This window comes from Alnus glutinosa, chromosome 2 (genome assembly GCF_958979055.1).
Source record: "Alnus glutinosa chromosome 2, dhAlnGlut1.1, whole genome shotgun sequence".
NCBI lineage: Eukaryota > Viridiplantae > Streptophyta > Magnoliopsida > Fagales > Betulaceae > Alnus > Alnus glutinosa.
Window position 1 is genome coordinate 4029756 of NC_084887.1, and position 26292 is coordinate 4056047.

At 33.2% G+C, this 26292-nt stretch overlaps 4 protein-coding genes and 1 pseudogene across 9 annotated transcripts; 3 read left to right on the forward strand and 2 right to left on the reverse strand.

Annotated features, from left to right (window-relative positions):
- The first annotated feature begins 247 nt into the window (after positions 1–247).
- LOC133860707 (APO protein 4, mitochondrial) lies at positions 248–11120 on the forward strand. 6 transcript variants are annotated; one of them, XR_009898911.1, is made up of 4 exons: positions 1897–2165; positions 2963–3816; positions 4507–4599; positions 10720–11120. XR_009898911.1 is itself a non-coding variant. In XM_062296286.1 (3 exons), the coding sequence occupies exons 2-3, from the start codon at positions 1903–1905 to the stop codon at positions 3696–3698; spliced, it is 999 nt and encodes a 332-aa protein (XP_062152270.1). In that variant the 5' UTR covers positions 248–315; positions 1901–1902; the 3' UTR covers positions 3699–4060. The 6 variants fall into 6 exon arrangements, 2 of the variants coding, with proteins under 2 accessions (XP_062152270.1, XP_062152269.1); XR_009898912.1 differs by lacking the exon at positions 10720–11120 and adding an exon at positions 5218–5614 and having other exon boundaries at positions 4427–4599; XR_009898910.1 differs by lacking the exon at positions 10720–11120 and adding an exon at positions 5218–5614.
- LOC133859594 (uncharacterized) lies at positions 6136–6899 on the reverse strand (annotated as a pseudogene).
- Positions 11121–13510: 2390 nt separating the features above from the next.
- LOC133860706 (senescence-specific cysteine protease SAG39-like) lies at positions 13511–15278 on the forward strand. The gene is made up of 2 exons (XM_062296284.1): positions 13511–13999; positions 14611–15278. The coding sequence occupies exons 1-2, from the start codon at positions 13570–13572 to the stop codon at positions 15216–15218; spliced, it is 1038 nt and encodes a 345-aa protein (XP_062152268.1). The 5' UTR covers positions 13511–13569; the 3' UTR covers positions 15219–15278.
- A 1096-nt stretch (positions 15279–16374) lies between these two features.
- LOC133859601 (uncharacterized) lies at positions 16375–16836 on the reverse strand. The gene has a single exon (XM_062295052.1). It carries the CDS (start codon positions 16834–16836, stop codon positions 16375–16377), a length of 462 nt encoding a protein of 153 aa, XP_062151036.1.
- Positions 16837–23643: 6807 nt separating this feature from the next.
- Positions 23644–25718, forward strand: LOC133861371 (peroxidase 3). Its single transcript, XM_062297155.1, has 4 exons — positions 23644–23928; positions 24170–24361; positions 24479–24641; positions 25045–25718. Exons 1-4 carry the CDS (start codon positions 23719–23721, stop codon positions 25458–25460), a joined length of 981 nt encoding a protein of 326 aa, XP_062153139.1. The 5' UTR covers positions 23644–23718; the 3' UTR covers positions 25461–25718.
- The last annotated feature ends 574 nt before the right edge of the window (positions 25719–26292 follow it).

Genomic DNA, 26292 nt, shown 5'->3' on the forward strand with positions numbered 1-26292 from the left:
TCGTGCAAAAGTACTCCGACGGCCCAACTGTATTCTTCGAGAACACACGCGTTTTCAGTCTTATCATACGAACTGTAACGCACAACCCAACATGGACCACGTGATTCTCCATCGCCACCGTCCATTCCTATCTCTCTCGTTAATCGCAGCCGTCAAAATCTATGACACAAAAAAGAAAACTACGTTGAGTGGTTCAGAGACTTTCTCTGTACTATATAAACCCCTCTCACCCATCAGTTTTCTTATCTCTCTCTCTCTCTCTCTCTCTCTCTCGCTTCGTCGCTCAGAGACTCCTATTCACCGCCCTCGTATCTGGTATTTTCTTTCGTCTTTGTCTTTGGATTTGATTGCTTATGTTCCTTTAGTTTCTTAATTTTAATTTTCTATCCGCCTTTTTGATCCTGTGTGCATAAAAATATGTCTCTTGATTAACTGTTAGCTATTCATGTTCAATGAATTGGAATCTACAAAATTCTTTATTTTTTACTTTCGGTTCTTTTTGGGGTTTCCACCATAGTGCTTAATATTGATCTATATTATAATTCCTTTTTTTTTTTTTTTTGGATTATGTAAGATTTTGTTTTCGGTAATAATTCCCATAACAAAATTATTTATATGATTGCTGGTTTCTTTTTGGGTTAATGGGTATTATTCTGTATATGGGCTCTTTTTTCTTTTTGGTTTTGGTGATGCTTGGGACTACGCCATATTTACTATTTCGAATCTCCCGTTTCCTTCCCAAAAAAAAAAAAAAGAAAGTAAGTTATATGTTGGGGTTCAGGAATTTATGAGTATTTTTTTAAATAAGTTGGTGGGTTTCTTGGGATATTAGATATTTTCAATTCATGTTTCTTGTTAGCAGAGGCGGAACCAGGATTTTAGATAGGGGACAAACTAAAACAAAGATCTTTTAGGGTAAAAATCAATTTTGGGGGGTCGTACTCATAAAAAAAAAAAAAAACAAAATTTAATGGAATTTTTAAAATTTTGGGGGACTAGTGCCCCCCAAAATTTTTTAAAATATATAAGCAACAAGCATCACATGTTTTTTAAAATAATTGCAGTATATTTTTTAAAATATATATAAGCAACAAGCATCACATGTTTTGTCAATTTTTTATAAAAATAAATATCAATTTAATAGATTAAGTTGGAAGAATATAATTTGTAAAATCAACAATCAATTTAAATAGCTAAGTTATTTAATTCCACTTTTCTTAGAATTTTGTTAATTGCATATACAGCTCATGACAAGGTCATTGTTCTCTGATCTTAGATATCTTTTGAAAATTGAAGCCTTTCAAAAAATTATAATATTTTATGGACATAAATTTCCTCCAAATGAAACCTTTCTCTATAATAATACTTTCACCCAAATCCTACATGTCTAGTTTTTAAAATTAGGAAATGACTCAATTCTTCTTAATTTTTTAAAATTATAAATATTAAATTTGGGTGAAAACATAATTTGAATAAAGAAAAGATAATAAAAATTATTGATTAAAATAATATACTGCAATTATTGATTAAAACTATACACTGTACGACAAAGAATAGGAGAGATGATAGAAAATTAAAAGTCCTGCATTGCCCTATGTACTAAATGGTGCCGTCTTCATTCTCTTTACGTTGGTGGCGGAGTGGCCGACCTCAAATCTCACTTTTCACCGTCCTTCGGCGTCACCGTTCAAACTCTAAGACTCCGATGCGAAACCGTTCACTCGTTCTATACCCAAATAACAAAAAACCAGGCTGACCCAAAACCTTATCTTCCCAAATCTCTCATTGTGAAATCCCATTTGAACTAAAAGTTCACCCCCCACTGCTACGCCAACCGAATGTTTGATGTAATGTCTCTGTGACAACTTGTTACTAAATTGCTCATTTTTCTGAAGGGTAGAGATGGCTGTTATGGCCTTAAGGAAGAGATCATGGCAGCATGTTTTGGGGAACTTTAGTGGGTTCGTTACGCACGCGAATTTTCACAGCTCGAAGGTGGACTTAAGGAAGCTCAGGCCGATGATTCTGAAGAGAATCGAAAGCCGGGCCAAGGACTACCCGGTGCGCCGCATGGTCCCGGTGGCCCAGGAGGTCCTTGAGGCCCGAGCAATCTTCTTCCAAGGCGTGTCCGCTCTGCTCAGACTCTTTCCCATCATGGCCTGCAAGTAAGTCCGGCACCTCAAAGAGTTGTCTTTCCGTATAAATGAATGTGGGTGTTTCAATTTTACGTATGTGAATGTGTACAGCTTGTGTAGATTAAAGTTAAACTTGTTTCTTGGTTCACTCATGGGATTTGGTTGATGTCAATGAATGGTGTGGTTTCTGCTCGGTGGCGCTTGATGTAACGTTTCTATGAAGATGTAATTAATAACGCTGGAAATCCAAGTTGTGATGTTAATTCCAATGTATGATGAACTATAATTGATTTCGTTGTTAATTCAAATTTCTTCTGAACTACAATTGATTTTAGTCCTAGCATATCTTGGACGAGGACGCCGCAAGGTGTTGAAAAGAATAACTACAAGTAAAACCATCTGCAGAACCCAAAATAGCGAGAGAAAAAAAAAATTGTGTCCACTTGTCACATAAAAATCAATCCTGTGCTGCAAATAATTAGTGTGAATTTCTTTTCTTGTAACTGTAAACGAGCTGACATTTCTCAATAGTTTTTGGGCCAGGCATTGGTGGGCAAGTGTCTATAATTTCAGTTAAAGACTCAAGTTTCTTTTTCTTTGGTAAATAACTTGCACGTCCCATGGATATGAGCCCATGTCCTCACCCACGAAGACATTCTTGTGGTGGTTGGAGTTGCCGTTTAGCCTAAAGGTTATTGACATGTTTGTTGAACAAAAAGACAATTCATCTAACTCTGCTGTGATTCTCCTCACTTCCCTTTAGTACATGTTCTGTTCCTCCAAGGAGAGCACACAGGACTAATCTCATGCATCAAGTACTTTTGCAGGTTCTGTCCAGAAGTATATATTGGTGAGAAAGGTCACTTAATCCAGACATGCTGTGGTTACAAGCGCCGTGCCAAGAATCGAGTTCATGAATGGATCAGCGGTGGTTTGAATGATATACTTGTTCCAGTAGAAGCATTTCATCTGCAGGGCATGTTCCAAGATGTTATTAAACACGACCAAAGGTTCGATTTTGACCGTGTTCCCGCAGTTCTTGAACTGTGCTGGCAGGCAGGAGTTGATCCATATGATGAAAAAAAGTACTCCAGCAGTTGGAACTTGGAAAATGTCTCTGCTGGCAGTGAAGGAGTCAACTCGTTGTCACCACATGAACTGACGTTAATTGCCAATACCACTTTGAAGGCGTGGGAGACGCTCAGAACTGGCGTACAGAAGTTGTTGTTGGTTTATCCAGTGAAAGTCTGTAAACACTGTTCCGAAGTTCATGTTGGGCCATCTGGGCACAAAGCTAGACTCTGTGGTGTATTTAAGTATGAGAGTTGGAGAGGAGCCCACTTCTGGAAGAAGGCAGAAGTTGATGATTTGGTGCCTCCTAAGATTGTATGGCGGCGGCGGCCTCAGGATCCTCTTGTGCTTGTTGATGCACATCGGAATTTTTATGGACATGCACCAGCAGTGGTGGATCTGTGCACACAAGCTGGGGTTATTGCTCCAGCTAAGTATCATTGTATGATGAAAGTGCAAGGTTTACCAGCACCTGCTCAATTCAATGTTTGAAGCTCGCTGTAAGTTGAATTCTAATGGCTTAGCTTCAAGGGACTTGATGTGATACTTTTCAGGGTGTCGAGCTCTTCCAACCCTTCCAGCCCCTCTCATCGGGCCATAGTTTTTTCTGGTATGTTCTCACTCATGGGTCGTCATTTTTTGCTTCCAGCAGGAAATTTTGTTAGCATAGTCTATATCCCAACAACAGATATAATCATATTTTTACATGAACTCATACGGGTTAATGGTCATGTTTGTACATTTTTATTGGTAATAATTTCTTGCCTTGTATAGAAGTGTACTACTTCTAAGTACTTCTGGGGACGTTTGCCACCATACTATACAAGCTATTAATCTCATGATTTATTTGGCAATTCTAGTATTCCAAAATTTGCAATGCAAACATTTTCTGCAATTGTTGCAGTTACCATCGAGAAAGTCCAACATCAATGTCACTAGTAAAGTGGGAGCTAACCTTGTGTAGCTTGTGTTTGGAAGCATTCTCGATTAGTCTTATATTCTCTCTTCCTTTCGGATTAAGAAATGGGAAAGACCCCTCTTGTAACCCTTCCCTTATTGGCTTTGGAACAAAAAAAAAAAAAAAAATAATAATAATAATAATAATTAAAAAAAAAAGTGGGAGAGAATCAACCTATGAAAAAATTTTCATTTTCCACAGGGATTGTACAACATGGAATGAACACTCCCTTCAAATAAATGAATGGGTTCTCTAATTGTAGGTTGTTTGTTCATGAGATCTACGTGCTGGATTTTGACACTGAACTTTTTCCCTACTACGTCTCTACTGGATCTGTTTCAGGAATATCCCTAAAAACGAAAAGAACTTTTGGTCTCTCCAGCTATTTCAGATTAAGAAGATGTGAATACATTTCTCTCAAGAAGAAAAAGAATGGTACGTTTTGTTACACCAATTTCTCTCTTTTCTTTTTTTTTTTTAACAGCATCTAAGCCAAATTTATAAAGAAATAATAGATAATCGAATATAGAGTACATTGAAAAGTCATTATCTAAAATAGAAAGATTAGAAATCCACTGTAAATGCTCTTTAAATGTCGAGGCTCACCAAGTTGAAGAACAAGTTTGAAGTGGGTGGATCCGCTCATAATTTTTCATATTTCTTAGGAAAACAAAAGACCTTACCTATTAAATTGTTAAAGTTCATCCAGTCCAATTACTTTTCATAGTTTCATCAACCATAAGTAAGGGTCCAGATCCTTTTTGTCAGTGCTGAGACGAGAGGTTTGAGGAAAATAGACAAGCAAATAAGAGAATATTAAAGAATATATGTATATATACATATATTTTATTGTTTTAAGGCCAATCAAGCACATATTTCATTTGCATGCGCTATCAACCAGTACTGCCCCTCATCTCTCATCCATGCTAGCGAACTAACTAGCGAGAATGCAGCATACGTGAACTTTTCAAAATTGTTCAAATTCTACGTGTTAAAGCCTAAAAGCTCTCTCTCTCTCTCTCTCTCTCTCTCTCCTTATACTACTCTGATCAGAGTGGAAAATGGGCAAAGGCAAATTGAGCCAATCATGTCTTTGAAGATGAGGGTGGTGGTGGAGAACTTGACAGGAACTCTCTTCTACATCCAGGTGGGAAATGATGCCACACTAGCTGATCTAAAGAGGGAAATCGAGGCCTAGCAGAAGCTCCCTAGTGACCGTCTGATCCTCATCCTTAACAAGGATCGTCTTAGCATTTTGACGACTGATGATGGGGATGGGGTTTCACTGATGGATTGTGGGGTGCAAGATGGGTCCCATATTTACCTATTTTTCAATCCCCTTGATGATGGGTCCTCCCATCATTTCGTCTTCACTTCGCCTAATTTTGTCTCGGGGTAGACCTACTTCCCTTGCCAAACAAAATGGAAGAATGAACTGGAAATTGCCTAATTTGTTTGCTTCTTCTCCAATTTTTTTTTTTTTTATTATTACTATCTTTATTATATAGATAACAATGGCTTGTTAGTACGAAGAGAGTGGAGTGTAACAGAATCATTAGTTACAAGAATATATAAGTTGAAAAGACTAGTTACAATGACCAGTTTTTTCCTTTGTTTTTTTTTCCCCTAACATAAAATACTAGGATTGGATCGGGATTCGCTTCTATTTGTTGACCGAATTGCAGCCTGTATGAGCACCAAATAAGAGAGACCCTCGATAGGGCCTACCTACCCAAGCAACTTAAGGTGCGAGGCTCACTTGCTTGAACTGGTAGACCTATCAAAGGCCTCTCTCAATTGCAGAGAATTCCGGTTCACTATGATTCAATTTGTGTTACTAATTATCTCTCTTTTATTCTCTTTTTTCAATCTCCTACTTAATTGTAATTTAATAAAAATTTAATACAAGACCTATTTCCATCTTTAATTCTTGATTATTGATACTCCTTAGTCTTTATTCTGGTTTACATCTCAAATATTTCCACTTCGATTAATAGTCCCTTTAAACACATAGAGAGGGTCCCCAATTTCTACACCATGCCCTCGGAGGCTGCAATTGTCACGCATGATCCTCTGCTTGTGTATGAACAAATAATCATCAATGGGAAGTATTTTTTTGCTCAATAACAATTGCCTCAAGTCATTGACAGTGCATGAGTCCTTCATTTCCAAAGGAATGCTGGCTGCATTAAGCAAGCTAAAAGAAGTTTGCACCACTAGACTCAGCCAACTTGATGAAGGCTCATCCCTTAGACGATTTGTCGTCTTGAGGAATACGATTATTTCAGAAAATTCATGTATTCCGTACTCGGTTAGATGGTGAAAGTCTTTTTCTAACTCTTCCCAGAACAGAAAAGTAACATTCTTTTGATGGGTGTGCCATCAACTATATGAATTTTCTCTTTTAGGCTTCGCACAGTTTCTGCTGTGTCTACCTCCATGTTAAATTGTCTGCCTGAAAATTTCACAGTAATTTGGATTCTTCTACAATGGTATAATGGAGGTAACATAAGCATGGATTTGATAGTGAGGTCAATTTTTGTACCTTCAGTAACAATTGGATTGTCTTCCATGTCAAGTCCATCCACCAACTCCCATCCAGACACTGATAGAGTTTGTGAAGCAACAGGGATACCAAAGAGTTGTTCTATCTTTCTTTTGATATCAAGAACTGGTTCTTGGAGACCCACTTCTATAACAAATTTGCGAGTTCCTGTTACAATGAATACCTTCATTGTGTCACTGAGATGAAGCCTACTTAATTACTATATCTGTGGGAATCACAAAGAAAAGAAGAACTAAAACTAGACTACTGTTTTAGGGAAAGTTAGCTCTATATGAAGGGATTTTTAACTTTTAGAGTCATGTTAAAAGAATGAGTGTTTCCCATGATTTGTATGTTAAATTCATTCTGATAGCATTATTGTTTGCCATCACCCTGATTTCATGCAGAATCCACTTGCAAAATTAGCAGCAAAACTTCTCTCTCTCTCTCTCTCTCTCACACACACACACACACACGCACACACACACACACAAACACATACGTGCTTACACCAGTCACGCACATGTGCGACACGAATTCAGGACATTTGCCCTGATTCCATGTTAAGTCATCAATTATCGCAGCTTAAGCTGATAAGAAACGATAAATTTAATTATTTAATTACTATTTTAACAAAACCGTACTGCAATTTTAGTCCATACAACCAGATACCAAAGCCCAAGTGGGAGGCAACTTGTTTAAAGATACTATGGCAGCAGCTGTCTTACTAAGCTTTGAAGATAAATTTGGAGCTGTTTATGAGAATTTCAGGATTTAAAAACAGATGCTTATCAGGTTTGATTTCAGTTTCTAGGCAATTATATGGCCTACAATCATTAACGGTGGGATGCTTGACATTGCTTAGTGTTTGGAGTGTCCAAAACAATCACAAACATGTCCCCATGATAACCTATCATTGCCAACCAAGCAATGAAGTAGGGTTGGGAAGGTGGGAAAGATCCCCCTGTTTCGATTAGCTTCCTCTTCCCCTGTATTTGTATTTTCTAAAAAAAAAAAAAAAAAAAAAGAAAAAGAAAAAGTGGGGTTGGGATTGAGGACCCGTAGATGCTATCTCTGGAGCGTGTGCATAAACAACCACCATGTCAACATGTCCCCATGTGACTTGCCTTCCCAACGAGGACATGTCATTGCCAACCAAGCAATGATGAAGGGTGGTGAATGGCCTTGTAATTTAACTAAGCTAAGATTGCACTACTTTGGGTAATCTTCCTCTTTCCTTAATATATGAAGGCTTCAATTCAATGATGATGATGATGATCATTGATCGCAATTGACCTTGTTTTTGTTCTGATTTTGATAGGAAAACATTTTCATTTTCCTTAATTCATGTTGAATGGAGTTATGTAAATAACCTGTCAAAATATCACTTAGAGGGTTTATGAGATACACTAAAGTAGGAAAGGACATTTACAGAGTTGGTGGAACATCATTCTTCATATCCAACTATCAACTATGATCTCAAAGAAATTGCAGCAATAAGTACTCCTTTGTTTGTTAAATACTAAATACGCAGTATAGTGTTATCAACCATTCAACCTTATAGATTGTATCTAGGATAACTTGTATGGGATGAGTTTTATTTGTTAAATTTAATCACTTGTCCCAAAACTTAAGCTGATGTAAAGAGATAAATTTAATCATTTAATCAATATTTTAATACTTTCATTTATGTGTGGGCTCAAATTTCAATTTAATAGGTGAGACCCAACACGTAGAATATTTAATTGAAATGGAAGGCAAATGAAGGAGACAGAGTTCAAACTCAGGACTTCTGTTCTGATACCATGTTAAATCATCACTTGTCCCAAAAGTTTAAACTGATAGGAAGATGTAAATTTAATCATTTAATCAATGCTTTAATATTACTCATGTTATGTACCTTCGCCCCAACTCCAACTGCAAGATAGATTCACCATCCATGCATGTGCTACGTTTTGCTTCAATTGCGAAGTGGCCAGATCCAATACTCACTAGAGGAAATTAACATCTTGAATAGTCTGGTTAGTAAAACCATAATATAACATGTTAAAACACAAGTCAACCCTAAAGTTGAAGCGTATGAGTTTGGACTGTGTCATATTAGCCATATATTTACTTTTATAACATCACATCTATCCAATGTGGAACTCAATATTTGTATAATACGTGAAAATTTTAATTGAAATGAGGTGAATGATGGAGACAATGTTTGAACTTAGGATCTTCATTCTGATATCATGCTAAACCATCATTTATCCTAAAAACTTAAAGCTAATAGGAAAAGATAAATTTGAGCCTCTTGGGATTGCGTTAAGAAATAGAGATTTTGTTTATAGAGAAATCCTAATTTTAGAAAAAGTAAAAAATACTTTTAACTTTACTTTTTAAATTCTTTAACACAATTTCAAATAGCAAAGGAAAGCGTACATTTCTTAATGCACTTCCAAATAGAAGATAAGACATCACTACATTTCTTGAGCACCAGGAATCTTGTTGCTTCTTCATTGGGATTGCAATTTCATGATAGTTTCATGAGGGCACGCCGTTTAGGTCTGATCAGGATCCCCTCAATTTTTTAAATATTTGAGATTCTCAAATTATTAAATCTTAGCCATGCTTTACATCTAACTGTTCGCAATGTACCAATTGTCCACATGAAAGCATTTATTGATACCAATTTTTGCATGTTGATAGCATTTATTTCATGTAGACAATTAGCATATTGTGAACCGTTAGATGTAAAGCATGGCTAAGATTTAACAATTTAAAATTTTCAAATATTTAAGAAATTTGAGGGAATTCTAATCCGTTTAGGTCTGCATTTCTTTCTTAAATAAATCGTTAAATTTTGCATATTACAACGTTTTACCTTTTCCACAATAATCGTGACCATCATGGTTCCATTGCTTCCAAGATAAGAAATTGGATTATCATTATATGGTATTTGAAACATTATGTCAATTTCTTATTCAATCGACATATGCCACATTATATCATTCTTGATAGTCAATGATAACCAAATTAACAAGATCCAAATATTGTTGATGATGGCTATCAGTGCTAAAAATACCATTATTTTTCTTTTTGTTAAGAATCATCATAAATCTATGGCTGTCGGCAAATTTCTTAGAACTTCCTGTCAAGTCCTGTTTGATGGTTGAGTGGTATTGAATTCTTAATTATCTAGAGTTTATCTAGATAATTAATTAATTGATGTCAAGAATTAATTATCTAGAGTTGAGATAATTAATTCTTGCTTACTTTATTTATCAACCCAATGAGTTTATACGTAGGATTACAAAGAAATGTGATAAAGATAAACTACTCTTAAAGGTGTATTTTATGACTAACACTTAACAACTACTAGTAAAGATAATGATAAATAGTATCACAAACACTTACTAATTAATAAAGATAAAGATAATGATAAAAGATAACAAAATACAAAATATTAAGGAGATAATTCTCATATTCACCTAATGCTCGTCTCTTAGAGATATGATACGTTTACAACTTCAACAATTTTTTTTTTTAAAAAAAAATAAAAAAATAAAAAAATCAACAATTGAACATGTAGGACCTACATGTAAGAAAAGAGATCAAATAGCTAGTTAAAAAAAAAAAAAAAAGGAAAGAAAAAAAGTTGTTACAGTTATAAAAGAGTTGTATAAAAGTTGTAAACGTATAAAAAAATATATATTTTTATATTTTAACACTCTCTCTTGCCTTCTTGTAGGCTCAAATTCTAATATGTAGAATATTTAATTGAAATACGAGGTGAATAATAAAAAAAATGCTTAATTGATTTAATTAATATTCCAATTTTCTTCTGGGCGTATAGACTCAAATTTCGAATTAATAAGCAAGATTAATACATGAAATATTTGATTGAAATGATAAGTGGATGGTGGAAACGATATATATTTAAACTTTTGCTTAGATACTTTAATTTACTATTTATCTTAAATTATTTAATTAATATTTTAATACTATTAACATTTATTATGCAGATATGATAGCCCTTTTGTTTGGTAGCTCGTGATGCTACTTCAATAGCAAGAAATTGTTGAACATAAATTATATTAGCCTGAATCAGGATGACATAATGATTTAGTGGGGAATCTGGGGATATATAGAATTCAGATTGGTGGACCATTTTGGGAGGCTGCTGCTGGGATGACGAGATGGGAGAGTGTTGATTGGGTCGAGGACTTTACAGATATTTCGAATTAATAAGTAATATTTTAACGACGACACTACAAAACAGAACTTGTGGTTCAATCATGTAATTAACATTTACGGATAACTTAGCTTAAGGAATTCAAACTTTTATTCTTTTTTAGGGAAGGTATTTGAACTTTAAAATGTTTTAATTTAAGGTATTTATTTTTTGAAAAGTCTTAATTAAGGGTCATTCGTTAGAATTTTTCGTTAAATTTTGTCAAAATTTTTAAAATACTCAAAAAAAAAAATTGTTTAAGATTTATGTGTTAGTTAGAATTTAACAGTATTTGTAAAAATACTCATGCCTGAATTTTTGATTTTTTTTTTTTTACTTTTTAAAATAAACACATGGGTATTTTAAGAATTTTGATAGGATTTTATGGAAAATCCTAACGGATGACCTCTTAGGCCTCGTTTGGTTTGCGGATTAGACCCATGGAAAGGAATAGCTATTCCCACGGAATAGCTATTCTTTTGTTTGGTTGTATATTATTTAAGGGAATAGTTATTCCCACGGAATAGCTATTCCCTTATGAAGAGGAATAGGTATTCCACTCAAAAAGGAGTGGAATACCTATTCCTTTCCTATGGGAATAAATTAAATTCGTCTTTTGCCTAAAAACCCCAACCTTCTCAACACTCAAGTCTCTTATCCCTCTCTCTCTCTCTGTTTCTCAACTCATGGTGTGTTTTGATACGAAATTTTGACAATAAAATATAATTCTGATTCTACTTTTTTCAGAAATAAATCATATTTTATTCAACTTTTTAAAAAACAAATTATATTTTATTCAACTTTTTATAAACAAATCATATTTTATTCAATTTTTAATAAAAAGTCAAATTTCAAAATTCGCAAACAAAATAAGAATTTAATTCTGATTTCAAAAATTCATCACTCAAGTGCACTATCAATATCTTTCTCCATCTCTGCAATTATATTCTCATCCCCCTCTCTCTGTTTCTCAACCCAACTTAATTTGTTGTGGGGTAGTCTTTCTTCTTCTTCTTCTTCTTTTTTTTTTTTTTTTTTTTTTTTTTTACCTCCTCCTATGATTTAGCCTACAGAATGCACTTAGACGTAGCAAAACGAGTACCTCTTAATATCGGGGGGACTCCAATTGCCTTGCGGAGGTTTGAGAAAAACTTTGTAAGCAAAGAACGAATGTTTGTTACTAGAAAACAAATAAATAATAATAAAATAAAAAGGGCTTTGTAGATGATTTATTTTTTTTATGATGATTATGTTTTTTTTTTTTTTTCTCTCTTATAAATCATTTTACTTTGTAAGCAAAGAATGAATGTTTGTTGCTGGAAAACAAATAAAATAAAATAAAATAAAAAGGGCTTTGCAGATGATCTATTTTTTTATTTTTTTATGATGGTGATATGATGATTATGTGTGTGTGTGTGTGTGTGTTTTTTTTTTTTTTTTTTTTTTTTTTTTTCCTTATAAATCATTTTGTAGCGTAATTATATATGAAAAAAAAAAAAAACAAAACAAAAAAGGTCATAGTATGATTGTTTATGTTTCTTAAATAAAGAAAAAAAAATGTCCTCAAGAATATAAATTATATTTGTATTATAAGGGTATTTTAGAAAATTTGATTATAATATGATTCCATTCACCAATGTATTGCACTGTACCAAACAAAAGAATACATATGCAATGTTCTATTCCACCGTTACAACCAAATAAAAGAATAGGAATAGTTATTCCATTCCACCTTCATCTATTCCCATGAATAGTTATTCATTTTCCTAATGAAATAGACATTCCACAAACCAAACGAGGCCTTAGTTAATTGAGACTTTTCGAAAAATGAATACCTTAAATTGAGATATTTTGAAGTTCAAGTACCTCTGAAAGTTTGGTATCCTTGAAGTTATCCCTAACATTTAATTTGTATTACAAATTTTGTTACAAAATTCTAAGTTGTGATCTTTTTGTCAATAGGATCATACCATATATATATTGTAACTCCAGCTGATTTGCTAGGCCTATATATATATATATAGTGGACAAGCTAGGGCTTGTTACGTAGCTAATATTTAACGTTAGCTTGTGCTTTGAAGCTTCTTTTAATTAACAACTTTGTGATGCTTTTGGAGAATCACACATCATATATATATATATATATATATATATATATATATATATATATATATATATATATATATATATATAGTGGACAAGCTAGGGCTTGTTACGTAGCTAATATTTAACGTTAGCTTGTGCTTTGAAGCTTCTTTTAATTAACAACTTTGTGATGCTTTTGGAGAATCACACATCGTTTAGACTACGTACGTACGTTGTATCTTCTAAAAGACAACGTACGTTTTGCGTAGATGAGTGAAACGTTACGGTGAGACCATTTTGGTTTGGTTAAGTTGGTTTGATGTGAGATCCCCAAATACAAAATCAACATGCAGAACCATAAGAGTAATCAAACTGAAAGTATCATATATTTTATGGGTCCAAATCAGAAAATTTTATCAGGCACGGTGATGAGGAAATTAATGCAGATTAGTATGCAAATTCCTAGCCTCTATAAAGATCTTAGGAGCAGCTGTGGAGTAATTAAGTACTTCAATTAATCAAATATTAGCTGAAAGCAGTAATTAATATAAGTTCCATGGGGTTCGTTAGCCAGTGCTTTTGTTTGGTTGTGATGGTCACATTGGGAACTTTGGCTTCTCAATTAGCTGCAGCTCGCAGCCTCCAAGACGCATCAATGCGTGAGAGGCACGAGGGGTGGATGGCGAGCTATGGACGTGTGTATAAGGACACTAATGAGAAGCAGAAACGCTACAAGATATTCGAGGAAAATGTGGCGCTGATTGAATCTTCTAACAGAGATCCAAACAAACCTTACAAGTTGAGTGTTAACCAATTTGCAGATCTCACGAATGAAGAGTTCAAAGCCTCACGGAATAGATTCAAGGGCCATATTTGTTCCACAAAGTCCTCTTCTTTCAAATATGGAAATGTCTCTGCAGTTCCGTCTACAATAGACTGGAGAATGACAGGAGCCGTGACACCTGTTAAGGACCAAGGACAATGCGGTTAGTATATATATATATATATATATCAATATTTCTTTCTAATTAATTAGCAAACACTAGCTACTAGCGCGCTGTTAGCGTAAACAAACTTATTATGCTAAACAAATACGCAGTGAAAAATAAAAGACAGGAGTTAGGGTTACTTCAAACTATTTTTATTCAAGCGTTTCCAACTACTTCCAACTATCTTTGTTCAAGCTTTTCCAACTACTTCTGAAAAACAGAATAATAAGAGGTATCTTCTGATCTATGCTTACTGAATGCCGTACTGATAGAGCACACAAACTCTTTATTTATAGGCTAGATCAGGGACGCTCAAATTTTGTATACACCGTAATTGTTCATCCTATCAAGAAATAATTAATTAATTAAATTGATTTGATATCAATTTACAAATTAATGCCAATGAAAATTAATTTGATTTGATTCTATTATATTAAATTACCATACCGTATACCGTATATGCTATTTATTATTAAATATAATAAATCATATATACATGTTGGCATATAGGCCATAATTAGAAGTAAAATCTTACACTAGCTAGATATAGACAAAATGTGATCTAGATGATCTAACTCTATATAATTATTATTTGTCAAACATTGTAGGTTGTTGCTGGGCATTTTCAGCGGTAGCAGCAACGGAAGGTATTACCAAGCTTACAACTGGTGAATTAATCTCTTTATCCGAGCAAGAGTTGGTTGACTGTGACACTAGTGGCGTGGACCAAGGCTGTGAAGGAGGTTTGATGGACAACGCATTCACATTCATCCAACATAATCACGGCCTCGCTTCAGAAGCTAACTATCCTTACAAGGGTGTTGACGGAACCTGCAACACTAAAAATCAAGCCATCCATGCGGCCAAGATAAGCGGCTTTGAAGATGTGCCTGCCAACAGTGAAGAGGCCCTTCTCAACGCTGTTGCTCACCAGCCGGTTTCTGTTGCCATTGATGCCGGGGGGTCTGACTTTCAATTTTATTCAAGCGGTGTCTTTACCGGTGCCTGTGGCACGCAATTGGACCATGGAGTTACTGCTATTGGGTACGGGACTAGCGAAGATGGGACTAAATATTGGCTAGTGAAGAACTCGTGGGGCACACAATGGGGCGAAGAAGGGTACATACGGATGCAAAGAGATGTTGATGCAAAGGAAGGCCTCTGTGGCATAGCTATGGAAGCCTCTTACCCCACTGCTGAAGTGCATTTGAATTAATTAGAACAAATTATCACATTTAATATGTAATATAATATGCATGCATGTGTCTGATTGTTTAATTCTCATCTTCCTTCGACGTTCTCAGTCTTGATATATATATATATATATATATATATATATATATATATATATATATATATATATATATATATATATATATATATATATCCTGACAGGAACCTATGTATTTCTCATTTATACCAGAAATATTATTGAGAAAGTAAAAATATTAGTCATGTTAATGTCCAATCTGCATCCATGACCAAAAAATAATGGAAAATAGCAATGCAAGAAACTCTCCTTACCAAAAAACAACGGAAAGTAGCAATGCATTCTTATTCTTCTTCTTCTTCATATATATGTTGAGCATGCTTGTCTTTCTTGGCCTTTTGCTTATCGTGATTAACCATGAGAACAACTTTTGATTTCTTAGGTTTCAATCTCTCTTCATCTTGAACACATATGATTAAGAGTTGGTTTATTGACTAATTAGACATTAGCTCTGATATCATATTAAATAATTATTTGTTCCAAAAATTTAAATTCATAGGAAGAGATAAATTTAATCATTTAACCATACTTTAACAAATTTCAACTGTAATTAAATAATAATCTTCAACAGATTTTTAAGCTTTATAAAGTTGAGGTTTACCCTTTGACAGGAGTGGAACCAGGATTTTTGGCAAGGGAGGACGAACTTTTATAAATACGTAACTACGTACATAAGTATATAGATACATGTAGTTTTTCGCTATGTGTGTGTTTGTACTTGTTTATGTACAATAAAAAATATAAAAACCTTAAATTTAATTCCATATTAAATTGTATGTCATGCAAAAGTTATATGTCTATTTCAAAATCATCTTAGAAAACATCAAGAGAACTTTCCTTTGGAATACACAAGTTCCTTATTTTTTCTATAGCCATGTACCAAAAAAAAAAAAAAAAAAAAATTCCCAAAAAAGAACATAGCTTTTTCTTCAAATTATGCTCAACAATCATTGCTGATAGAATAAAATTTATCCATTATCATATCTGAAGTAAAATTCTTAACAATTTCTTTCTCAATATAAATTACTGTATGGTCAACAAGAAATTTATCTTCCAGTCTACTACGCAATCTAGTTTTTATAAGTTTCATCGTAGAAAAAGCTCATTCTGTAGTCGCAGTAGAAACATGGAGAGTTAACACTAGATGAATCAACTTGTCAATCAAATGATAGATCTTTGACTTTCCTGAATTTGCCAATCCTATGCATAACTCAGATAATGTAGACATATTTTGAAAATCTGAATGCTTTGGCATATCAAGCTTATAATGCTCCAATTGAAACTTCAAACAGAATCTTTCTTGCACGTTGAAATCTTTAGGATAAAACTTCTCAGCTAATTTGCATATATCATCAATCTCAAATGATTTGTATACATCTTTAGGACTTAAAGCAACACTAAGAGTGAGGAATTCTACGGCTTGCTCACCAAATCTACTTTTTAATTCTTGTAATTGAAAGTCTATTGCAGCAGTAAATATATCAACTCTAAAATGATGTTCAACTGTTGTTGGAGATCCTTTATCTTGACGACAAGATCGGCCTCGAGCTTTACTGTAGAGCATTCATATCAGGAATATCAATATCAATTTTTTCACAAAATGATTTAAGAGTAGCAAGTAAAGGCTCTTACCCATCTTCTCTCCTCCCTTAAATGAGTGATTGTGTAGTTGAAACTTGAGTCTTGGCATTTAAAATGTTTAGAGATTTTTGTTGCAAAGTTTGACACAACATATTTGTGAGCCCCATAAGATATTTCATCAAATGCAATATCAAAATAAATTCAAATAATGTTAATACCATGTAAGCCACTTACAAGGGCGAAAGTGCGGAACGACGTTTGCTTGCTACTGTTAGTCCATTAGTTTACCATTAGTGATTAGTCCAACAAACAACAAACAGAGTCATAGAGAGTCACAGAGAGAGACAAAGGGATGAAGGCGCTACGAAGGAATTTGGAAGAGTGACCTTTCACCTTTGTATTAAATGTAAACGTGTTGCACTGCTGCAGCCTAACTTGTGATATGATTTGGTTCAAGTATCAAGGGAAAAAAAAAAAAAAAAAAAAAAAGGGGCTAATTTTGAGTATTTGGTTAAAAAATAGGGAAAAATACATATAACCCCCTCAAACTACCACATCATTGTCAATGTACCCTCTAAACTACTAATTGTGTCAATGCCCTCCCTTAAACTACCAAAAAATGTCAATGTCCCCCTAATGACAAAAATGCCCTTCATAAAATTATTAAAATAAAATAAAAACTAAAAAAATTATTATTATTATTTTTTTTTTGGACTCAACGATACAACTAAAAAAAATTATTAAAAAATATAAAATAACAAATATTTATTCCAAAAAAATAATAAAAAATTAAAACTGTTATTTATTTATTTTTTTAAAAAAAAAATAATTTTCAGTTTTTTTTTTCATTTGTTTTATTTTTTTTTTTAAAAAAAATAAATAAATTTCAGTTATTTTTTCTTTTTTTCTTTTAAAAAAATTGTTCTTTTACGTTTTTTAATTTAATAAAAACTGGTTTTCTTCTACTTTTTTTTTTCATTTGTTTTATTTTTTTTTTCAAAAAAAAATAAATTACAGTTATTTTTTGTTTGCTTTTTTTTTTTTAAAAAAAAAAAAAAATTAAAAAATTTGTTCTTTTTTTAATTATTTTTTTTTCATTTTTTATTTAATTTTTTTAAAATATTTTTTTTTAGTTTTTTTTTATTACTTTTTTTAGTTTTAGTTTTTATTTTTTGAATTTATGAGGACATTTTTGTCTTATTCAAAAAAAATTAGGGTCATTTTTATCTTTTTGTTAGTCTTATGGGGGACATTGACATTTTTTGGTAGTTTAGGGGGTACATTGACAATTGAGTGGTAGTTTGAGGGGGTTATGTGTATTTTTCCCTAAAAAAAATAATAGAAGAAACAAAAATATTTTTAGTCTTTCAAAATGAATGAAGGGTAAAAAAAAGAAATAAAGGGAGGACAAAAAAATTATTTTTGGGGGTCAAAATATATAAAAAAAAATTAAGAGGGACAAACAAATTATTTTGGAAGAGAAATTTATAAATTTTTATATTTTTAAAGTAAATTTCAAAACTTTTGGAAAGAGGGGGGACGAATGAACGTCGACGTTCCGCCCCTGCCCTTTGAAAGAGATTGAGCGGAATCCATGGTGAAAATGGGACAAATTGGAGTAATGAGAGGCAAGCTAGGCAGGCAAAAACAGGAAGCATTGTGCTTTTGTTAATTAATTAATTAATGGCAAGTGTTTTCTTGGAATTCGTGTCAGCTGCCGACTAAATTTTGCAGCAGAAATAATGCATGAAACTGTGCAATATTTTTGGGCATTGGAATTCCTTAATTTTTGGTTGGCATATATAGACTTCATCTTGCCTCCTGATTCAATAATATTTTCCAGACAACAATTCAAGATCTTTGTGGAGGGCTTATTTATATAGCAATAGCATTCTATATGGTACGTTTATAATATTCTTTTCCACTGTTTGAATGTGTTTTGATGTGTTTGGTTCGTATAAAAAGTTGAATAATATTCAATTTTTTTTAAAAATAAATTATATTTTATTTAACTTTTTCAAATTTTTTTAAATTTTATCTCACAAAGTCAAACCTCGTAATTCGCACAGTATATTCGAATAATATTCGTATTCAACACCCAAATGCATCATTTATTATACCTTATAGCTACGGATTGCTTCCCTTAATTGGGTGACTATATATATATATATATATAACAAATGTACAGCCATTGGTATTGCCTTGTGCTGCCCTTGAAAAGTCTTGGCTCATTTATGATTATTTTGGAATTATAGAAGAAACTATTGCTTACTATTTGTACTTGTCCCTTCACTGTCATTTTTGTTGGCCTGACTCATTTATGGTTATTTTAACCATTGCTGTACTTGTACCTGTGCTGCCATTTTTGTTGGCTTGATTCATTATTGCTTTTGTACTTGTTCCTTTACTTATAATTTTGTTTGTTGGCTGTCCATCATTTATTGTTATTCAATTCCTTTAACCTTTTTCCCATATTTGAATAGAATAAAAAAAAAAAGAAAGAAACAAAAGTGTATCTGCAAAAGAGGCATTTTCGAAGAGGCCGAAGGTAGACTAAGGTTGAGCATGAAGCAAGATTTTAGGAAGAAGATTTAGGGTAAAAGTTGTTGCGAGAAGAACAAAGAGAGAGGCTGAGAGTTGGGAAAGTACTTCGTGAGAGGGGTAAAAAGTAGGGTTTAATTTGAATGGCTGAGATTTGGGTGAGAAGATCAAAGAAAAGAGCTTTGAATTGGGAGCTAGGCCAGCTGGCCATGGGAGAATTGAATTGTGTTTAACTGTTTATAGATCGATTTAATTAATGCTGTATAGTAGAAAGGGAAGTTTTCTCTTGTAAAGGTTAAAGGCCCGTGAATTGAATTGTGATAGATTAGGTGGATGTAGTAAATGCTAGTAGAAAAGTCTAAGTTATAGATTAGGTGGATGTAGTAAATGCTGGTAGAAAAGTCATGTTATAGATTAGGCGGATGCAGTAAATGCTGTTGTAGAAAAGTCAAAGTTATATATATATATATATATATATATATAGAGAATAATGATTCAATGCCATTCAAATATACAATTTTTCATTACTTTGTCTATGTGACAAGGTGATCTCTCACTACTTTTTTGAGTTTTTTTATTTTTTAAAAATAAATTAAGGTGAGGGATCACCTTGCCACATAAACAAGATGGTGAAAAGTTGTATATTTAGGTGGTAGTAAATCCCTACTCATATATATATATATATATATATATATATATATATATATATATATATATATATAATGATTCAATGCCACCCAAATATATAACTTTTTCACCACCTTGCTTATGTGGCAAGGTGGTCCCCTACTACTTTTTTGAGTTTTTTTTATTTTTTAAAAATAAATTAAGGTGAGGGGACCACCTTGCCACATAGACAAGGTGGTAAAAAGTTGTATATTTAGGTGGTAGTGAATCATTACTCTCTCTCTCTCTCTCTCTCTCTCTCTCTATATATATATATATATATATATATATATATATATATATATATATATATATATATATATATATATATATATATATATATATATATATATATATATGAATAATGATTCAATGCCACCCAAATATACAACTTTTTACCACCTTACCAATGTGGTAAGGTAGTCCCCCACTACTTTTTGAGTTTTTTTTTTTTTTTTTTTTTTTTAAAAAAAAAAATAAATTAAGGTGAGGGACCACCTTGCCTATGTGGCAAGGTGGTCCCCCACTATTTTTTGAGTTTTTTTTTATTTTTTTTTATTTTTTTTTTATTTTTTAAAGAGAAATGATTCCTACACTCATTTCTCACAACAGCCCCACAACAAGCTGACGTGGCTGGTAATATTTTATTGGAAAATATTAGATTTACAACACCAATACAACAACTGTATAACAATCCCTCATATGAAGGTGGGTCTCACATACTGGGGCCCACCCTCATGTGAGGGATTGTTGTGCAGTTGTTGTATTGGTGTTGTACAAGTATCAAATCCCTATTTTATTATTTTTTTTGTTTTGTTTTGTTTTCTTTTTGTAAAAAAATAATAAAATATTACCAGCCACATCAGCTTGTTGTAGGGCTGTTGTGAGAAATGAGTGTAGGGATCATTTCTCTTTTTGAGAAATAAATTAAAGTGGGGGACTACCATGCCACATAGACAAGATGGTGAAAAGTTGTATATTTAGGTGATAGTGAATCATTACTCATATATATATATATATATATATATGAGTAATGGTTGAATATCACATAAAGACATAGCTTTTCACCACTTTACCTATGTGGCAAGGTAGTTCCTACTACTTTTTGAATTTTTTTATTTTTTAAAAATAAATTAAGGTAGGGGACTACCTTGCCATATAGGCAAGATGATGAAAAATTGTATCTTTGGGTGGTATTCAATCATTACTCTATATATATATATATATATATACACACACGAGTCGAGTCTAACAAGCGAGTCGATGCTAATATGAATAAGTTCACAAACATTAAACAAGTCGAGCCAAGTTTATACAAGTATGTATTATTTAATAATTGAATTTAGTTTCATGTTCATAAACGAGTCAATGCCCCATTTAAAAATCAAGTCAAGTATAAATCGAGTTTATTCGATGTCAATGGCAGATTTTGATTCTACCTTCAAAATGAAACGAAGGAAGAACAAAAAAGAAGAAGATAAAAGCAATTCTTCCTTCCAAACCATCCAAACCTCAGGATCTTCCTTAAAAATGGTCCGTTTGGGTGTTGAATACGAATACTATTCGAATATACTGCGCGAATTACGAAGTTTGACTTTGTAAGATAAAATTTGAAAAAATTTAAAAAAGTTAAATAAAATATGATTTATTTTTTAAAAAAGTTGAGTATTATTCAACTTTATTCAACTTTTTATACGAAACAAACACACCATTAATTTTCTTAAGGATGAATATATATATATATATATATATATATATATATATATATATATAAAGTAGAAAGATAGAAGACAGGCCGACAATGACTAAAGCAAGCTTTGGATAGCTGGAAAGCCATTATTTCCTCCCATAATGACTTTTCCTTTTCTGTTCTTTTCTTCTTTGTTGCTTTTCTTTCTCTTTTTTTTTTATTTGACTACAGCTCGCGGGAGTTTTCAAGCTAGACCTAGCTCCTTTGTTGCACGCAATTCCATAGGAACTTCTTTTGATAATTAATATGAATATATTCTGTAGTATCTAGTATATATCCTTGCCCTTCTAACGCTAAACTAATATTCTCCCAGAACGACAAAAAGCACCGCTAATTTGATAGCTAAGGAATATATTCAAAACTTCTTTTCAAAGTGGTGGGAAAGAAAAACAAATTGCAGTAAGAACATACATTCTATTACTTTTTTGTTTATGGATGAATAAGCTTGATTACAATACAAAACAACCAATTAAACACAGTACAAACTCAAACAAATTCCTGCTGAACCAACAAGAAAGAACATATTTGGACCCTTTTCATTTGAGTGCATGAAGATCAAAGTATAGAAGTATCTAACCCACAAGTTCTTTGTATAGAGTTAATTTGGCTCTTATAATAATTTTGGCTTCATGTCTTGATCAAGGAAATGGCTTATAATTATAACTCTTGTGGTCTTCTTTGCGATTTCTGTTGTTCATAGATCCAAATTTTTTTTACAGGCTCCATAATATTGTAGTTTAGTTTATGCAAAAAGGGACAGCAGACAGATCGATCTTACGTGAGTTTTCCATTGTGCAAACTAAAACGAAAAATAAGGTGCCAGGCACAAGCAAAAGGAGATCAAATCAAACAAAATGTGTTCTTGCCCCAATGCATTAAAAATTTTCGATGCTCTGAAATATTCCTTGATGCTGATCTTAACAATTTATAATACAGATCAAGATTTGTAGAAATTTTAACTTTTTACCCAGTACACCCAATTCTCTAAAATATATAGTAGGTCATAGATCAATTATTGATCCACTTTGTTTATTCTTCATGCCTTCCACATTTTTTGCTTCTTAGTTTTCTTTATCATGCTGCTGCCAGGGGCGGCAGCAGGTACCCAATGATAGATGACAAAAGCTATCGGACAGTTCAGCAGAATAACAACATTTCCATTACAGGAGCAGGTGAGCAACTGCTCATTTTATTCTTCATAATTTTAGGCTACTAAGAGCTAGCTATATACAGAAAATCCATGTACATAATGAAGCTATTTGGCAAGCAATCCTAAAATTTTCAACACATTTTTCACTTTCTCCCAAAAAGAAATCAAATAAAAACATTCTAACTTCTTTACACTTTTTACATCATATTAATAATTTTTTTATTACTATTCAAATAAAAAAAAACTACAAAACAAAACTTTTTTCACTTTTCTATAAAATATTTTCAAATTTTATATCACTTCAATCGCTTCTTGCTACTATTCAAATAAATATTCTATTGCACAATTACTTACCAAACATCTAGCCGCGCGCCACCGACAAAATGTTAGAATATATAATTTCAATTTACATGAAAAATTAAATTAAGATATTCCTTAATTAAGGAGATGCATGTTGAAACATACAACAGATGGACCGTCACTTTTGGAGCTTACTTCATTTGTCCCATGTACAACTAATCTTTTTTCTAATACCCTTTGCTTACATAGACCACGATAAAAAAATTAAAAACATTACCTACTGCCTACTGGCACATGTTAGGTAGCTAGATAGATCTATTTTCTTCATCTTGATTCTTATCTGTCCCCTAAAGTTATGGTTATAAATCTCCCCTCATGGACTTGGAATCAACAGTACATTGATTTTGCTTCCTCCAAAAGAAGTGACACTGTCATAACATCTTTTCCTTACACAGAAAATGGGGGGGATAAGTTGTTTTACAATTATAATCCTTGGCATTTTAGGATTTGTAGGCTCAACAGAGGCTCAACTGCAGTTGGGTTTTTATTCTAAGAGCTGCCCCAAAGCGGAGAAGATTGTTCAGGACTTTGTTCACCAGCACATCCATAATGCTCCATCATTGGCAGCTGCCCTCATCAGAATGCACTTCCATGACTGCTTTGTCAGGGTTGGTTAATTCTTGTCCACTCTGCTTTTCTGAGCTTCTTCAGTTTTTGTTTTTTTGATGACTGAAGCTTTTACTAACAAAAACAGTCAGTAAAAACTCTCCAGTTTTAACAAACTGGAACAAGAATGCAGAACACGAAGTCTGCAGAAAATTAACCCTTTACAATCTTTTCAACTAAACTACAAATCTACACACTTTACAAGTTGAAAACATATGTAAATTCATGTTTTGCCTGATTCAGGGTTGTGATGGATCTGTGCTTGTGAACTCAACGTCGAACAACCAAGCAGAAAAGGAAGCTATTCCAAATCAAACTCTCAGAGGTTTTGACTTCATTGACAGAGTTAAGAGCCTCCTTGAGGCTGAATGTCCAGGAATAGTCTCTTGTGCAGATACTCTTGCTTTGGTTGCAAGAGATTCTATTGTTGCAACAGTAAGGATCCTTCAAAAAAAATATGAACAAATTAAACCCACTTACATCTTTCTTTTTTATGAGCAAATAAATGGATTTATTATTTACTTGTTCTATGTTATGTTTTGCCGGCCACAGGGAGGTCCATTTTGGAGTGTTCCAACTGGTCGAAGAGATGGGACAATCTCTAATTCCTCAGAAGCCTTGGCTGACATCCCTCCTCCAACAAGCAACTTCACTACTCTCCAAACACTATTTGCCAACAATGGTCTTGATTTGACAGACTTGGTTTTGCTCTCTGGTAAGCTAAACATCATCATTTCCTCGCACCTTCTTGACATACTCAATTGAATGGTACTACTATAATACTTTTTCCACAAGTTTCGACGGTACTAGACTCATGAAAAAAGTTATGTCTTTACTTAGAAATCACTCACTCTATACTATTTATTTTTGAAATGTAAGATTAGGGTGTTACAATCTTTCTCTTGAAATTTATGAGGGTCATGTCAGTACCACATAGCATTACTGAGTTGTTCCAATGCTATTGATATAAAACCGACTTGTAAGGAAAGTGCATGTTATGAGTACGCTAGAGCTGTGAGTAACTCTTTTGTTGCTTATCTCCTTAAGGGAAAGAGTGAGTACTAGTGCTTTTCCTGAGTCGTGTTACCGGGGGTAATAGACGTGGCCAATTATTGCAGGTGCTCACACCATTGGTGTCGCTCACTGTTCTTCCTTTTCCAACCGACTGTACAATTTCACTGGTGTCGGTGATGAGGACCCAGCTCTAGACAGTGAATATGCTGCCAATCTCAAGGCAAGAAAGTGCAAAACACCTAATGATAACACAACCCACGTTGAGATGGACCCTGGAAGCCGCAGGACATTCGACCTCAGCTACTACTCTCTCCTGCTAAAGCGACGGGGCCTCTTCCAATCGGATGCTGCCTTGACCACCAACCCGACAACCAAGTCCTTTGTCACCCAACTGCTTCAAGGGCCACTTCAGAATTTCTTTGCTGAATTTGCAAAGTCTATGGAGAAAATGGGTCGGGTAAATGTTAAGACTGGATCAACGGGTCAAATTAGAAAACACTGTGCCGTGGTGAATAGTTAATTTTTTCTTTTTCTTTTTGTTTTTTGTTGGGTTAATAAGTTAAATTCCTTGGTTATGTACGTATGTATAATGTATCATCGTAGCATCAAATTCGGCGTCGTTTTATTTTATCTGTTGTGTGCTAGTGAGAATAAATGGGCCGGGCTTCGTTCTAGTGTTCCTTTCTTCAATTTGTCTGTTGTTTCTTGGGATGAAACCGAATTTGTTGAGAGAAAAAATGTAATGAATAATTATGATGGAACTAGCTTCACTGTGAAATCTAGAATTGTCCTACTTTTGTCATGTGTGATTTCTTTCTTTGTATAATATATATACTTGTGTGTTACTTGATTACAAATAGAAATATTTAATTGAAATGGAAAAACCATTAGAGTTACGATCGATTCAATTTTTTTATATTTTCTTTGATACTATATTAAATTACTAATTATTTCAAAAATTTAAACTGATAAGAAATGGTGGACAACATAATTTAAATTAATATTCTAATAAGAGTAATGTTAGAAACCACATTTTTATCTCACATGTATCCTATATACGATGCTTATGTGATAGCTTAACCAACCGTTGGATCAGTCATGCATATAGTTAAAAAGAAAAGAAAAAAATCTAAGCGTTAGGTGGGGTTGCCACATTAGCATTGTATGATAGTTATGGAATAAAAATATAGTTCATATCATTACTATGTTAAATCATCATTTTTCTCAAAAGCTTAAATTGATAGGAATGGGTAAATTTAATAATTTAATCAATATTTTTGGCTTGTTTGGAAAACCCTTTCCCTCACCCCTCAGTTTTCTAAAAAACAAAAGCCAACTTCAAAACATTTTGA

Excerpts from the sequence above, each read along its gene's own strand:
- LOC133860707 (XM_062296286.1), top strand. The coding sequence starts at position 1,903 with ATGGCTGTTATGGCCTTAAGGAAGAGATCATGGCAGCATGTTTTGGGG. Across the intron at positions 2,166-2,962 it reads TTTCCCATCATGGCCTGCAA|GTTCTGTCCAGAAGTATATA; the intron begins GTAAGTCCGGCA and ends GTACTTTTGCAG.
- LOC133860706 (XM_062296284.1), top strand. The coding sequence starts at position 13,570 with ATGGGGTTCGTTAGCCAGTGCTTTTGTTTGGTTGTGATGGTCACATTG. Across the intron at positions 14,000-14,610 it reads TAAGGACCAAGGACAATGCG|GTTGTTGCTGGGCATTTTCA; the intron begins GTTAGTATATAT and ends CAAACATTGTAG.
- LOC133861371 (XM_062297155.1), top strand. The coding sequence starts at position 23,719 with ATGGGGGGGATAAGTTGTTTTACAATTATAATCCTTGGCATTTTAGGA. Across the intron at positions 23,929-24,169 it reads TCCATGACTGCTTTGTCAGG|GGTTGTGATGGATCTGTGCT; the intron begins GTTGGTTAATTC and ends TGCCTGATTCAG. Across the intron at positions 24,362-24,478 it reads GAGATTCTATTGTTGCAACA|GGAGGTCCATTTTGGAGTGT; the intron begins GTAAGGATCCTT and ends TGCCGGCCACAG.
- LOC133859601 (XM_062295052.1), bottom strand. The coding sequence starts at position 16,836 with ATGCTCTACAGTAAAGCTCGAGGCCGATCTTGTCGTCAAGATAAAGGA.